The 14,241-nt window shown below is 41.7% G+C and overlaps 1 protein-coding gene across 2 annotated transcripts; it reads left to right on the top strand.

Annotated features, from left to right (window-relative positions):
* Positions 1-1,621: 1,621 nt before the first annotated feature.
* Positions 1,622-12,274, top strand: CIMIP5 (ciliary microtubule inner protein 5). Of its 2 annotated transcripts, XM_087702723.1 has the most exons (4): positions 1,622-1,732; positions 7,623-7,781; positions 9,704-9,743; positions 11,678-12,274. In XM_087702723.1, exons 1-4 carry the CDS (start codon positions 1,671-1,673, stop codon positions 11,867-11,869), a joined length of 453 nt encoding a protein of 150 aa, XP_087558849.1. In that variant the 5' UTR covers positions 1,622-1,670; the 3' UTR covers positions 11,870-12,274. The 2 variants fall into 2 exon arrangements, with proteins under 2 accessions (XP_087558849.1, XP_087558848.1); XM_087702722.1 differs by lacking the exon at positions 1,622-1,732 and having other exon boundaries at positions 7,201-7,781.
* The last annotated feature ends 1,967 nt before the right edge of the window (positions 12,275-14,241 follow it).

Genomic DNA, 14,241 nt, shown 5'->3' with positions numbered 1-14,241 from the left:
TACCGAACCGGTTAGAAGAGGTTCCACCAGTGGACCCGGAAAGTAGGCCACACCTAGAGAAGAGGTTCCAAAATTTTTGGTCCTTGGATATGATTATTCTACATTATCATGCTCCTATTTATAAAACTCAGTGCCTCTGTGGAAGGCAAGGATGACTACTGCGTTTGTGGTGCAATCAGAACATTGCGTGTGTTGAAGTTGTTTTAACGCAAACCAAAGATGCCTTTTAAAAAACAAGTTTACATCCTATTCTTATGCATGCCAGTCCTGTGTGTGAGGAAATTTAAGGAGGTTCTGACAAGTGTCATCGGCATCTTCATATCCGGTCACATGGGTGGCAAGCCACTCCCATCCAGTCACATGGGCGGCAAGCCACTCCCATAAAGGAGGCCACACCCACAGAGTAGGTTCGAACAATTTTTGAAACCCACCACTGGTTGAAGTCCACAAGTCTTAAAGTTGCCAAATTTGGGAACCACTGGGCTAGATGATCTATAAGTGCCTTCTAAATCTGTTAAATCTGTTAGATCTTAGTTTCTCTTGGGTTAAAAGAAAAGTTGAGTTCTCACCTACCTAGTTAAGTTTACTGTCGTCCCCCATAAAGCTCTGATTGTGAGGAATGCTCTGTTCCCCCGCTCATCCTTCCCCAGGATAGCCCCAATGTAGAGAATGAGATTAGTCTAATGGCATTGTTGGAAGAAATGTCCTTCTGGGTTCGGCTCCAAGTGGGGAAAAAGACACTGGAGACATGGAGGCTGCTTGGAAAGATGGTTTTAATGGTAGACAGGACCACATGGCTTGAGTCCTGAACAGAAAAGGTGATCACATGCTTCAATTTTGGTGGAGAAGAGAAGGGAAGGAAGGACTGAGATGCTGAGTCCCTGGTTTTATGCCCTCTCTGGCCATTGATCTTGATCTTGTATTCTGATTGGTTGTCAGACTCCCATGGAGCCATGCAGGGGCAACTCCATAGGCTGCGTTTTGAATCCAGGTTTGGTTGAGCTCTCAGATGCCATGTGGCCAGTTGGGTAAAGGGCCAATATTATCATGCCTTAATCTCATCACTCTGGAGCTGAAGGGGAGAACTCTTTATTATGTAAAGTGGGAAGCTGCAGGCAGCTATTCTGTCTTTTAAAACATGTTTCTTTCTTTTCACATCCAGAGAAATATTCTGCCTTTTCAATATTTCCTAGGATATTTCATTTTTCTGCGAGAGGGCTGGGTGATAAACTTCCTACAGCATGGATGTGAGAACCCTAATCTGCCTTTGAGAATCCTTCCCCCCCCCCAATTTAAACACAATACAAATCAGCCCCCTTTCTTCATGTAGGAAAAAAAAAACATTAAATAACTGCCATGTACTAATGACCTATGTGGTGCTTGCTGATTGCAATGCGTTCTTTTTGTTTGGTGACAATAGAAGCGGCTTATTATGAAATATTGCATTGTCCCCTTCTCAAGGGATTGGCAGCTGAAGCAATTAGAAGGCTTCCTGAAAATCTCCCATAGATTCCTTCAACCAATGGAAGTGTATTTGAACTGTAAACAGAAGCAGGGGTTACCATGGTATACTCTTCTGCCAACCAGCAATTGATATTCTTGGCAAATAGCGTGTCTGGGGAAACACACTGTTTCTCTGACACCTTGGAGCAAAGTAGCTTTCCCTCAATATGGCTTTCCCAAGTCCTTTTTCCAAGGCAAAGGATTTGGATCCTCAAATTCACATGAGAAGGTACAGTATGTTCAACTATTGGTTTCCATACGTTATTAGTGACTGTCGGCATTGAGTTTTGGGTTTTTTTTGGAGGGGGGGGGGTTCAAAAAAGTTTTATTTCTTTTAAGACAAACATTTCATCATTCCTCAATCAGTGAGACATCGAAGTACAATTTTTTGTATGTCAAAATAATTGTAGTTTACCACCAAATTCTTGTCTAGCCTAATAGCAATAGCAATAGCAATAGCAATAGCAGTAGACTTATATACCGCTTCATAGGCCTTTCAGGCCTCTCTAAGCGGTTTACAGAGAGTCAGCATATTGCCCCCAACAATCTGGGTCCTCATTTTACCCACCTCGGAAGGATGGAAGGCTGAGTCAACCCTGAGCCGGTGAGATTTGAACCGCTGACCTGCTGATCTAGCAGTAGCCTGCAGTGCTGCTTTTAACCACTGCGCCACCTTGGCTCTTAATGCATACCCCTCCCTCCCTCCCCCTCCCCCCCACCCCCCCTCCTCCTTCCCCCCCCCCCGACTTCCCAGAACCCGTACACGGTATGGATTTCTAACAAACACAGTCTAAAATCTATTGAGAAAAAAAGAAATAAAGAAATTAATGACATTCTACATTGACCTTAGCTTCTTCTTGCTGAGCTAACTTTAAACAATTTAAATCATTTCTGATCTTAAGCATAGGCTAACTGGAATTTCTTTGGGGTTTTTTGATAGAATTTTGCTCAAAACACTCTACAGGATGTTTTCACCGGATGTAAGGCAGAGTGACAAACCTCTTCGGGGGGTACTTAAATTTCTCAGATGTATTTCACTTACAATTTGAAGCCTGGAATTCGGCAGACACAGGCAGAGACTGTGCAATCTCAAAACCGCAACGCGGCTCGATGCTTGCAGTGGAAAAGCTGTCAAAAATAAACATAAAAGAAGAAGATTGCAGGCCAGTTAGGAAAGTCCTAAAAATGAATTTGTCATATTTTGGTGGTGCTAAAATAGCTGCTGTTTTTTTTAAAAAAGAAACTTTATGTAACATGCTTCTGTTATTAATTCTGGATTCTCTTCGGTTTGAAACTAATTATTGCACTGTTTTATTTGGCTCTGCATTCTGAAAGGCGACCTAAACGGATGCTTAAATATATGGTTGTTCAAATAACTCTGAACTTTAGAAATGGGATTTATAGGATATTTTATAGTTGGCTATTCTTAGGCATTACCAGGCAAGGATATGGAGATTCTCTGACTCAGGAGCTCAGTGCCATAATGTGTGGGCAAGCCAATACTCCTCTGAGATGGACATTCTGAAGAACAATTATGTTCAAGAAAAATAGGAAGGGAAGACATAGCAATAGCAATAGCAGTTCGACTTATATACCGCTTCATAGGGCTTTCAGCCCTCTCTAAGCAGTTTACAGAGTCAGCATATTGCCCCCAACAACAATCTGGGTCCTCATTTTACCCACCTCGGAAGGATGGAAGGCTGAGTCAACCTTGAGCCGGTGAGATTTGAACCGCTGAACTGCAGATAACAGTCAGCTGAAGTGGCCTGCACCATAACCACTGTGCCACCTCGGCTCTATATGTCCATGGGATATCAGAAACAGGATCCCACTCCTATGAAGCTTCACAAAAACTACGTATTTCCACGAAGGATTTGACTGCACTTGCATACTTAAAGGCAGTATACTTACAAGATAATATAATGCTGAATTCAAGCTCTTTTAAAATGAGTTCTATGTTGTAATTTAGGCATTCCACAAAGTAGTTCCTGTTAGATGTATAAGGACTTGGTGGCTTTGTGGAAGGCCAGGAGGGTAGTGAGGGTCCGGATCTCCACGGGGAGATCATTCCAGAGGGCTGTACCTAAATACACCCATGTTACACCCATCCTCCGCGAGCTGCACTGGCTCCCTATTGGTCTCTGAACGCGCTTCAAGGTGCTAGTCGTTACTTTTAAAGCCGTACATGGTTTAGGACTTGGCTACCTGAGAGACCGCCTCCTGCCACTTACCTCCCAACGACCAACAAGATCTCACAGGTTGGGCCTCCTCCGGGTGCGGTCGACCGGACAATGCCGGCTGGCGGCCCCCCGGGGGAGGGCCTTCTCTGTAGCTGCGCCAGCCCTGTGGAACGATCTACCCGTAGAGATCCGGACCCTTACCACTCTACTGGCCTTCCGTAAAGCCACTAAGACCTGTTCCGGCAGGCCTGGGGCTGTTGATCAATGTCCAGCCCCACTTAGACAGAATGGATGGTGTGTAATTTTAACAATTGTATTTTTACCTTTAAATTTTTTAATGTTTTTTTTTATCTTGTCTGTAAGCCGCCCAGAGTCCCAAGGAAGTGGGCGGCATACAAATTTTATTAAATTGAAATTGAAATTGAAAAAGTGCCTATGAAACAGATATAATCCAAGATGTTATTCCACATACGTTGATCCCGAATTAGTTAAGGCTTTACTTATGCCAACACTTTTAGTGTGGTATACTACACAGGTGGGTTCCTACCGGTTCGACCAAACTGGTAGTGGTATGCTGGCCTGGGTCGCAGAACCGGTAGAGACTCAGGCTGGCCATGCCCCCAAACCGGTTCCCCAGTAGCCACCGTCGCCATCTTTTTTTGGAGTTCTGTGCATGCGCAGATCAATTTCCATTGAACTGCGCATGTGTGCACGCAAAGCGCGTGCACGAGCGAACCAGCAGTAACGCTAACTAGAACCCACCCCTGATTAACTAGTAAGAGACCTATTAACCTTTGTATAACATGTGGGCGTTTTAGCCCCCCGCCCCCAAGGAACACCGTAAATAACACAATTCAGTACTGAGTTGTAGCTTCCAGACACAAAACCATCATTAGCTCATAATGTGAAATAGCTTTCAAAATAGCTTGCAAATGTTTCATATGAATGTAAAGTTGGCATTATACAGTAGAGAACTTGTCACATGGGCAGCAAGCCACTCCCATCCGGTCAAATGGGTGGCAAGCCACTCCCACAAAGGAGGCCACACCCACAGAGTAGGTTCCAACAATTTTTGAAACCCACCACACACACACACACACACACACACACACACACACACACACACACACACACACACTTAATATCTCAGTCAATTTACATCAGGAAAACTGGAAACAAAACCCGAGGACTTAAAAAACTTAAGAAAGTTGGAGAGGCAAGAAAAATATTTCTGAAAATTTCGTTCAAAAGTCAGCATGGATTGCTTTGTCCTATACTGCCCTCTTTTGGCCAAGACCTGTTTTGCAAGTTTGGGCTGTTAAAATTAGAAGGACGTTTATCTACATGAGAGTTGTAAAAGAGGCTGTTTGAAAGTGTCGCATGACTTTTCCCTTCACAAACAATTTTCAAGGTCTACATGAAAACATTGTTGAAAGAAATGTCCTTCTGGGTTCGGCTCCAAGTGGGGGAAAAGACACTGGAGAGACATGGAGAGACTGCTTGGAAAGATGGCTTATTGTTGGACAGGACCACATGGCTTGAGCCCTGAACAGAAAAGGGGATCACATGCTTCAGTGTTGGTGGAGAAGAAGAGAGAAAAGCTGAGGAAGGGGCTTGCTAGGCTTTTTATACCCTGTTTAGTCCCACCTCTCTGTTTCCTGTTCCTGTGTAAGAAATGTATTCTGATTGGTTGTCAGACTCCCATGGGGCCATGCAGGGGGCTACTCTCTAGGCTGTTTTGAATCCAGGTATAGATGAGTTCTCAGATGCCATGTGGAGAGTTGAGTAATATCCCTTCCCCCTGCAGCTGCAGTGGAGAAGTCTTTGTTATGTAAAGTGGGCTAGCCTGGCTTTCTCAATGGCCTATTGACAAAGTGTAGATGGGCAGGAAGCTACAGGCAACTATTCTGTCTTTTAAAGCATGTTTCTTTCTTTTCACATCCAGAGAAACATTCTGCCTTTTCAATATTTCCTAGGATATTTCATTTTTCTGGGAGAGGGCTGGATGATAACTTCCCACAACATCTCTCAATGTTTGGTTGGGAAAGATTTTGTGAGGATATGCTCTGCCAAATGCAGCTGCTTTTTCTGTCCTAGTCTCCATGTTTTCAGACATCTGCTTCCTCCAATCTCGAAGAAAAAATTGGACAGTGTGTTTTGGGGAAATTAAAATAAAACTTCACTTTTTATGATTCTGTAATGCCTTAATTTGGGAGAGAGTCAGGGTGACTGGATAAAGCTGAGTGTTTACTGGTCGGATGCCCTCCCTGATGCCATGCAGAGTTCATAGCAGATAATTTTTCTTTACTCCCTAGGAGAGAAACATCTGCCACTACCAGAGGTGGTATTCAGCAGGTTCTAACCAGTTATGGAGAACAGGTAGTGGAAATTTTGAGTAGTTCAAAGAACCGGTAAATACCACCTCTGACTGGCCACCCCTCCATCTATTCTCTGCCTCCCGAGTCCCAGATGATCAGGAGGGAATGGGGAATTTTATAGTATCCTTCCCCTGGAGTGGGGTGGGAATGGAGATTTTACAATATCCTTCCCCTGCCACCAAGTCACGCCCACCAAGCCATGCCACACCCACTAAGCCATGCCCACAAATAGTAAAAAAAAATTGAATCCTACCACTGGCAAGTACCCAGGATTGAACACTCAACCTTCAGAGTGGCAGGTGAGAGTCTTCACCAGTAGGCCACCATGCTGCTCAAACTGAACAATGTGTTTTGGCGGAATTAAAATGACTCTAAATATCTGTTATCTAAGACTAAAGTGTGGGATTCTTTGCATCTATGGCAGTGTTTCTCAACCTTGACAACTTGAAGATGTCCAGACTTCAACTCCCAGAATTCCCCAGCCAGCGAATGCTGGCTGGGGAATTCTGGGAGTTGAAGTCTGGACATCTTCAAGTTGACAAGGTTGAGAAACACTGATCTATGGGGGTAAAACTTGGCAACTTTTAATTCAATACTGGGAGTTGAAGTGCATGCAGCTTAAAGTTGCTGAAGTTGAAAAACACGAAGCAGGAGGAGGAGCAGGAGGAAGAGGAGGGAGATGATTAGTAGCAACTTAAAAAAATTTAGCCAAGCCCTCCAGCAATTGTCCTTATTGAGGACACACCTTCTGTCCATGATGAATATTCATAGCAAGGAGTTTGGTTTCCATTGGAGACAGTAAACATATCCAGGCTCCTTGTGCCTTTTGTCTCAGCTCTGCAGGAAATGATCAGGAATTCAGAGGGTGGAAATCCTTTTGGTAAAGAGTAATGTTATGTGTTCAGAAAGCTTTATGATGCAGGGTGGATCTTGCAAGCAACAAAGAAATGTTACTTTTATTTCTGAAACATATATATATGTTTTCTGAGTTTTTCGCGGGTGTTAGTATGTAGGTCTCTAGTTATTCGGGTTTTCTCCCGCGTAAAATTGGAGATGTCTTGGCGACGTTTCGACGAAGTCTCATTCGTCATCTTCAGGCTACTTCAGGCTTGGTGCTTCCAGGAGCAAATTGCTAATATATATATACAGTTAGCCAGTCACTATTTCATAGCTTTTTTAAAAACTCACTGAAACTTCCTTCAAGTCCCTTTGCAATAGCGAACTGTCCAAAAATAAATTGCTGGGTCTTCTCGCGGGTGTGCTCCGAAACCACTTAGGAAACCTCAGAAATAATCATGGATGTTCCTTGCTCGTTTAACATTCAGGTCAAAACGTTGGGCGAGAAATTGCTGAATTGGTGAGCCTGCTGCGTTCTGGCTAACGCTCTCCCACACTTTTTTTCTTTTCCTGGGATGATCCCATTTTATGTATTATAAACACAGTTTATAACGATGGGAAGCGAAACAAATGGACTCAGAAGCAGAACATCCACAGGGTGTCTGTTACCGGCAACCAGCTCTGCTGGAGAGTTAGCCTCATATTCTTCGCTTTCATTGAGCAGCACGCCTGGAGGAAGCTCACTTGTGACCTCCCAGGACTTCCGAAAGGCCTCAAGCAACATCTGTGGGGAAGAGAAAGAAGCTGTCAAGAGGGACCAGGTCCAACAAGACAAGATCTGGAGGGAGGTTGTGGAGGCTGAGAAGAAGGCAACCAAATATTGGTGAGTAACCAATCGGGCTTACAAGCTTTGATATGTCTGTTCAATGGCTGCCAATTGGTCTCCGGATGCAATTCAAGGTGTTGGTTATCACCTTTAAAGCCCTACATGGCTTAGGACCAGCCTATCTGCGAGACCGCCTATTGCCACACACCTCCAAACGGCCGATAAGATCCCACAGCGTGGGTCTCCTTCGGATGCCATCAGCTGGACAGTGTCGGCTGGCGGGCCCCCGGAGGAGAGCCTTCTCTGTGGCTGCTCCGACCCTGTGGAACCAGCTACCCCCAGAGGTCCGGACCTTACCCACTCTCATGGCCTTCAGGAAAGCTGTTAAAACCTGGCTATTCCGGCAGGCCTGGGGCTGTTGATCTTAGTGTTAAGGTCCAGCCCTGATTAGAAATGTATGCGTGTTGGGAATTTTTAAATTATTCTTTTATTTCGCTTTTCTTTTTTCTTTCTTTGTAAGCCGCCCGGAATCCTCTGGGATTGGGCGGCCAAGAAATTTAATGAATGAATGAATGAATGAATGAATGAATGAATGAATGAATGAATGAATGATGAATGAATGAATGAATAAATAAATAAATAAATAAATAAATGCCATGTGCTGATCTGCGTAATACTAGCCTTGCCTGTGGTTTTTTTTTACAGAATAAAAGCAATGTCAACTTAGAAATAAAAAGAAGAGTTAAAAAAAGGGATAGTTAAAAAGAAAGAGAAGAGATAGAAAATGAGAGGGGGGGGAGACAAGGCAGTAGTTACACAATGAAACAAACAAACTGTTAAAAAAGTTATGATTGCTTACCAAGCACATCTAAATTACATTAAAGTAACCAAAATATCTTTACAAAAAAACAAGGAAAAAATGGGCCATTTTTGCTCATTTTTGGGGGGTCCCACCCCTCCAGGAGCATCAAATTGCATGCATAGCCTTTAGAAGACTTATAGAGTACTCCTGGGGATTGGGGAGGGGGGCAAATTAAGCCCAAAATGGCCCATTTTTCACTCATTTCTGCCTTTCCCAGCCCCCAGGAGCTCTCTGAAAGCCTTCTACAAGCTCTGCTTGGTGAAGGGGGTGGGTGGGTTCGGGAGGCAAAAAAATGCTGTATTCAGTGTATAAGATGCACCCAGATTTTCAGCGTCTTTTTTGAGGGAAAAGGGTGCGTCTTATACTCCGAAAAATACATCACATGCACACAAAAAAGCCACATCAAATAAAAATATAACAAATATAAAACAAATCTGTAATTACAAATATATTCCAAGTTCATCAGAATATATATACACACATAAATATAGTAATGTACTTACACATTCATTAAATATGGGTGTTGTGGTTATAATGAGTTAATTAAAATTTGTGATCACAAGAACTGGAATAAATGAATAGCAACATAAACTAAATAAAGGTATGATTCACCTCATTCAAATCCCGTACTAGTTAAGAATTTGAGATTATCTATCTATCTATCTATCTATCTATCTATCTATCTATCTATCTATCTCTATCTATCTATCTATCTATCTATCTATCTATCTATCTATCTATCTCTATCTATCTATCTATCTATCTATCATCTATCATCTATCTCTATCTCTATCTATCTATCATCTATCTCTATCTATCTATCTATCTATCTATCTCTATCTATCTATCTATCTATCTATCTCTATCTATCTATCTATCTATCTATCTCTATCTATCTATCTATCTATCTATCTATCTATCATCTATCTATCTATCTATCTATCTATCTATCTATCTATCTATCTATCTATCTATCATCTATCTATCTATCTATCTGGACTGGAATCAGCTCTAACATTGTGCATTTATTTTAAGCCTTCAGATATTTACTTAAATTTTCATTTGTTTGGTACAATTATACTCACAATCTTAAAATATATTATCGTTTACATTGAAGGTACCAGAACTGGAGTTTCCTACAGGACTATGATCCCCTGGTAAGTTAAAACCCAAACATGCACGTTAAAAGTATACTGACATGTTTCAAACAGATTTTTTTTCCATATTTTCATATCATATATTCATCCTGGATTAACATAGTCATAATTCAAAATAGACAAGGATGAACAGGTGATGATGCTTTACACTGGGTGGGTTCATATATCATGTTAGACCAGTGGTGGGTTTCAAAAATTGTTCGAACCTACTCTGTGGGTGTGGCCTCCTTTGTGGGAGTGGCTTGCCACCCATGTGACCGGATGGGAGTGGCTTGCTGCCCATGTGTCCGGATATGAAGATGCTGACAACACTTGTCAGAACCACCTTAAATTCCCTCACACACAGCACTGGCATGCATAAGAATAGGATGTAAACTTGTTTTTTAAAAGGCATCTTTGGTTTGCGTTAAAACAACTTCAACACACACAATGTTCTGATTGCAGCACAAACGCAGTAGTCATCCTTACCTTTCACAGAGGCATTGAGTTTTATAAATAGGAGCATGATAGTGTAGAATAATCATATCCAAGGACCAGTGGTGGGTTTCAAAAATTTTTGGAACCTCTTCTGTAGGTGTGGCCTGCTTTCCGGGTCCACTGGTAGAACCTCTTCTAACCGGTTCGGTAGATTTGACGAACCGGTTCTACCGAACATGGGCAGCAAGCCACTCCCATCCAGTCACATGGGTGGCAAGCCACTCCCACAAAGGAGGCCACACCCACAGAGTAGGTTCCAACGATTTTTGAAACCCACCACACACACACACACACACACACACACACACACACACACTTAATATCTCAGTCAATTTACATCAGGAAAAGTGGAAACAAAACCCAAGGACTTAAAAAACTTAAGAAAGTTGGAGAGGCAAGAAAAATATTTCTCTGGAGACTGTGGGAATGAAATCATTAACCTTGACTTCAAAGAGAGAGAAAAGGGCATTACAGTAATGCTCTTGACGTTTGAATGATGCTGCAGAACAGCATTTTTCTAAAGAAAATCAGGCATTTTATAGCTTAGGAAAAAATCCGTAGGGGTGGAGAGAACATCCCGATCTCAGCAAGATGTTGGTGATAACTGGAAAGTATTTTGGAGCTGAATTGTTCTGATCAGACAGTAAACTTACAGTGGGAGAGGCTCTTGAAATCTTAAACAGTTTTACAAAGTTAGAATGGTTCCGCTTTGAAACCAAGAATATGTCCTCTAGTCACTGCCAATGATTACTTGTCATCTTTTTTTGATGTCTACACATTAAGCCTACTTTTATAGGAACATTTTACATCTCAGAGCAATATCCCATTTGGTTTTCTGTTGGGTTGAGAGATTGTCTGTGCATCTTATCTGCTTCTGACCAAATGACTTGTGTTTTAAGACAGCAGTGGTTACTAAATAACCACGCGTTAATAATATTTCAGAAGTATTTTAGAGTATGAAAAATTGAATGCTTTGGATGACGCTGTACAGATGAATAAATAAAATGCATTGCATTAGAGTTGAGTGAGCTGTGTTTTAAAATATTGCTAAATGTCCTTTAAAAGGCCCGTACATTATTGTATTATTTTTATTGCAGTGATTAATCTTGTATTGCAAAGTTTTTTAATTAACTGGAAAAGCAGTTTGCTTATAGCCGCAGAATTTTTCATGCAAGATAAAATTGACTTTGGGTCATTATCATGAAATAATTATCATAAAACAAGGTAATTTCCAGAATGATTGTAGCAAATGTAAGAACTATCTGTGTGTTTTTGTTACGAGAGCTAAATCCTGGAGTTATCAAAACTTTGGTCTGCTCCAGTAAAAAAACTTCTGTTATTGTGTTTATTCTTGAAATCTTTCCTAATTCCTAATGGAATTGATTATGTGCAATGTGACAATAGAAGCATTTCCTATTAAATTTTTATTCAGATAAATAACTGAATTATATTTTTAGGGCAAGAAAAAAGTGCCTGCCCAGCTCCCTGAATATATATCAATATTTTCGGACAAAATTCCCAATACCACCAACCGCGTTATTGGCAGCAGAATGAACACTGATCTTGGCAAAACGCTGATAAAAATGGACTATTTCCTCAATTATGGAAGAAGAAAAACAAAAACTGACCAAGAACTCCAGCCTTCCTAGAACGAAACAGAAATGTGGGAAACAGAGTTGTATTGTATTTACAGAATTGTAAGAAGAATGTTGGCCTGTGAACAAAATACGTAGTATATATGTTTCTAATCTCATGAGTTAGGCTGAAGTCTGAGAATTGTACATAATCAGAGCTAGGATTAGAGGCCTTTGCTATGCTAGAAACTGGCCTTAACCAGAATTTACTGATATGATAGTTACTCTAAAGCGTGACCCGACAAAAGCGCGAACGTCATAAGCGCGCCGACAACACCACGGCGCTAAAACCGCGATGTCAAAAGCGTGCTGACAACAGCACGCCGACAACAGCGCACCGACAGAAGCACGATTTAATTTAAGGTAAGGTTTATGGTTAGGTTTAGGGTTAGGTTTAGGGTTAGATTTAGGGTTAGGTTTAGGGTTAGGTTTGGGGTTAGGTTTAGGGTTAGGTTTGGGGTTAGGTTTAGGGTTAGGTTTAGGGTTAGGTTTAGGGTTAGGTTTAGGGTTAGGTTTAGGGTTAGGGTTAGGTTTGGGGTTAGGTTTAGGATTAGGTTTGGGGTTAGGTTTAGGGTTAGGTTTAGGGTTAGGGTTAGGTTTGGGGTTAGGTGTAGGGTTAGGTTTGGGGTTAGGTTTAGGGTTAGGTTTGGGGTTAGGTTTGGGGTTAGGTTTAGGGTTAGGTTTAGGGTTAGGTTTAGGGTTAGGTTTGGGGTTAGGTTTAGGGTTAGGTTTAGGGTTAGGTTTAGGGTTCCGTTACAGCGCGCTTCTGTCGGTGCGCTTTTGTCAGCGCGCTTTAGGGCTAATTAGTCACTCATTCGTCGCACGGTTTTGTCACCACGCTTTAGTCACCGCGGTTTAGTCAGGCGCGCTTTTGTTGTGCGCGCATTTGTGGTGGAACCACTCTAAAGACAACCCTTAGGAACTAGGACCGTAAAAGGAAATTCATAAATAAGGGCAGGGGGAGATAGAATTAGAGTAGTGGGAGATGTAATCAGGGCAGAGGTAATGTATTCATTTTAGACACTTTGGATAGGTTATGACATTATTACTAAGCCAATGAAGGAGAGGTGGGAGGTAAATTTGTAACGGTACTAGGGAATCTAAAGCAAATGTATTGATGATTTAGGGTGTGTACCCACCTGTGCATGGTTCACCCGCTTTGCAAAGTGAAAAATAAAATCATTGTTTTCTCTTGGAAGTTTTGGTTGGTGATCGTTTATTTCCAAACTAGACGATGAATCCCACAGAAATCTTGCTCTTAAATAAGTGCTTATCTGTACTTTTTGAAATAGGATTAATGTCAAAAACGTTGTGCATTTACCCTTTCAGACTTAATTCTTCTGCAGAACTGATCAGCGATGCTATTCAGAAAATTAAAGCTGATTGCAAAGTTTGCCATATTACAAAACAGATGTTGAGACTTTGGAAAAAGGGCAAAGAGAAACTAAGATGATTAAAGGCCTGGAGACCAAAGCATTTGAAGAATGGTTACAGGATTTGGGATTGGCTAGTCTGGAGAAAAGAAGGGCTAGATATGATCGCTCTACATGGGGCTGCCCTTGAAAAGTGTTCGAAGACTCCAATTAGTCCAGAATGCAGCCGCACGAGCGATTGTGGGTGCACCAAGGTACACCCACGTTACACCTATCCTCCGCGAGCTGCACTGGCTACCTATTAGTCTCTGAATCCGCTTCAAGGTGCTGGTTGCTACCTATAAAGCCCTACATGGCATCGGACCTGGGTACCTGAGAGACCGCCTCCTGCCGATTACCTCTCTCAGACCAATTAGATCGCACAGGTTGGGTCTCCTCCGGATTCCATCTGCCAGCCAATGTCGGCTGGCGACTCCCCGGGGGAGAGCCTTCTCTGTTGCAGCTCCGGCCCTCTGGAACGAGCTCCCTGTTGAGATCCGGACCCTTACTACCCTCCCGGCCTTCCGCAAAGCCACCAAGTCCTGGCTGTTCCAGCAGGCTTGGGGGGGGGGGGGGGCTGAGAAGCATCTACCTCCACGGAAATTGTGAATGTTGGTTTTGTTTTTAATATGTTGTCTTTGTCTCGTTTCCCACTCTTTCCCTTGTCTTTTGTGAGCCGCCCGGAGTCCTCCGGGAGTGGGCGGCATACAAGACAAATAAATAAATAAATAAATAAATAAATAAATAATAAATAAATAAATAAATAAATAAATAAATAAATAAATAAATAATAACAAATAAAAATAAAGAATAACGAATAACGAATAACGAATAACGAATAACAAATAAAAAATAAAAAATAAAGAATAAAGAATAACAATAAATAATAAATAATAATAAATAATAAATAATAAATAATAAATAATAAATAATAAATAATAAATAATAAATAATAAATAATAAATTAATAAATAA

The sequence above is a fragment of the Thamnophis sirtalis genome, unplaced genomic scaffold (assembly GCF_051295495.1).
Source record: "Thamnophis sirtalis isolate CommonGarterSnake01/CBP01778 unplaced genomic scaffold, rThaSir2_p1.2 scaffold_16, whole genome shotgun sequence".
In the NCBI taxonomy this organism is placed as follows: Eukaryota; Metazoa; Chordata; class Lepidosauria; order Squamata; family Natricidae; genus Thamnophis; species Thamnophis sirtalis.
This window is presented reverse-complemented; position numbering and strand designations above follow the sequence as displayed.

Excerpts from the sequence above, each read along its gene's own strand:
- CIMIP5 (XM_087702722.1), top strand. The coding sequence starts at position 7,513 with ATGGGAAGCGAAACAAATGGACTCAGAAGCAGAACATCCACAGGGTGT. Across the intron at positions 7,782-9,703 it reads AAGAAGGCAACCAAATATTG|GTACCAGAACTGGAGTTTCC; the intron begins GTGAGTAACCAA and ends TTTACATTGAAG. Across the intron at positions 9,744-11,677 it reads TACAGGACTATGATCCCCTG|GGCAAGAAAAAAGTGCCTGC; the intron begins GTAAGTTAAAAC and ends TTATATTTTTAG.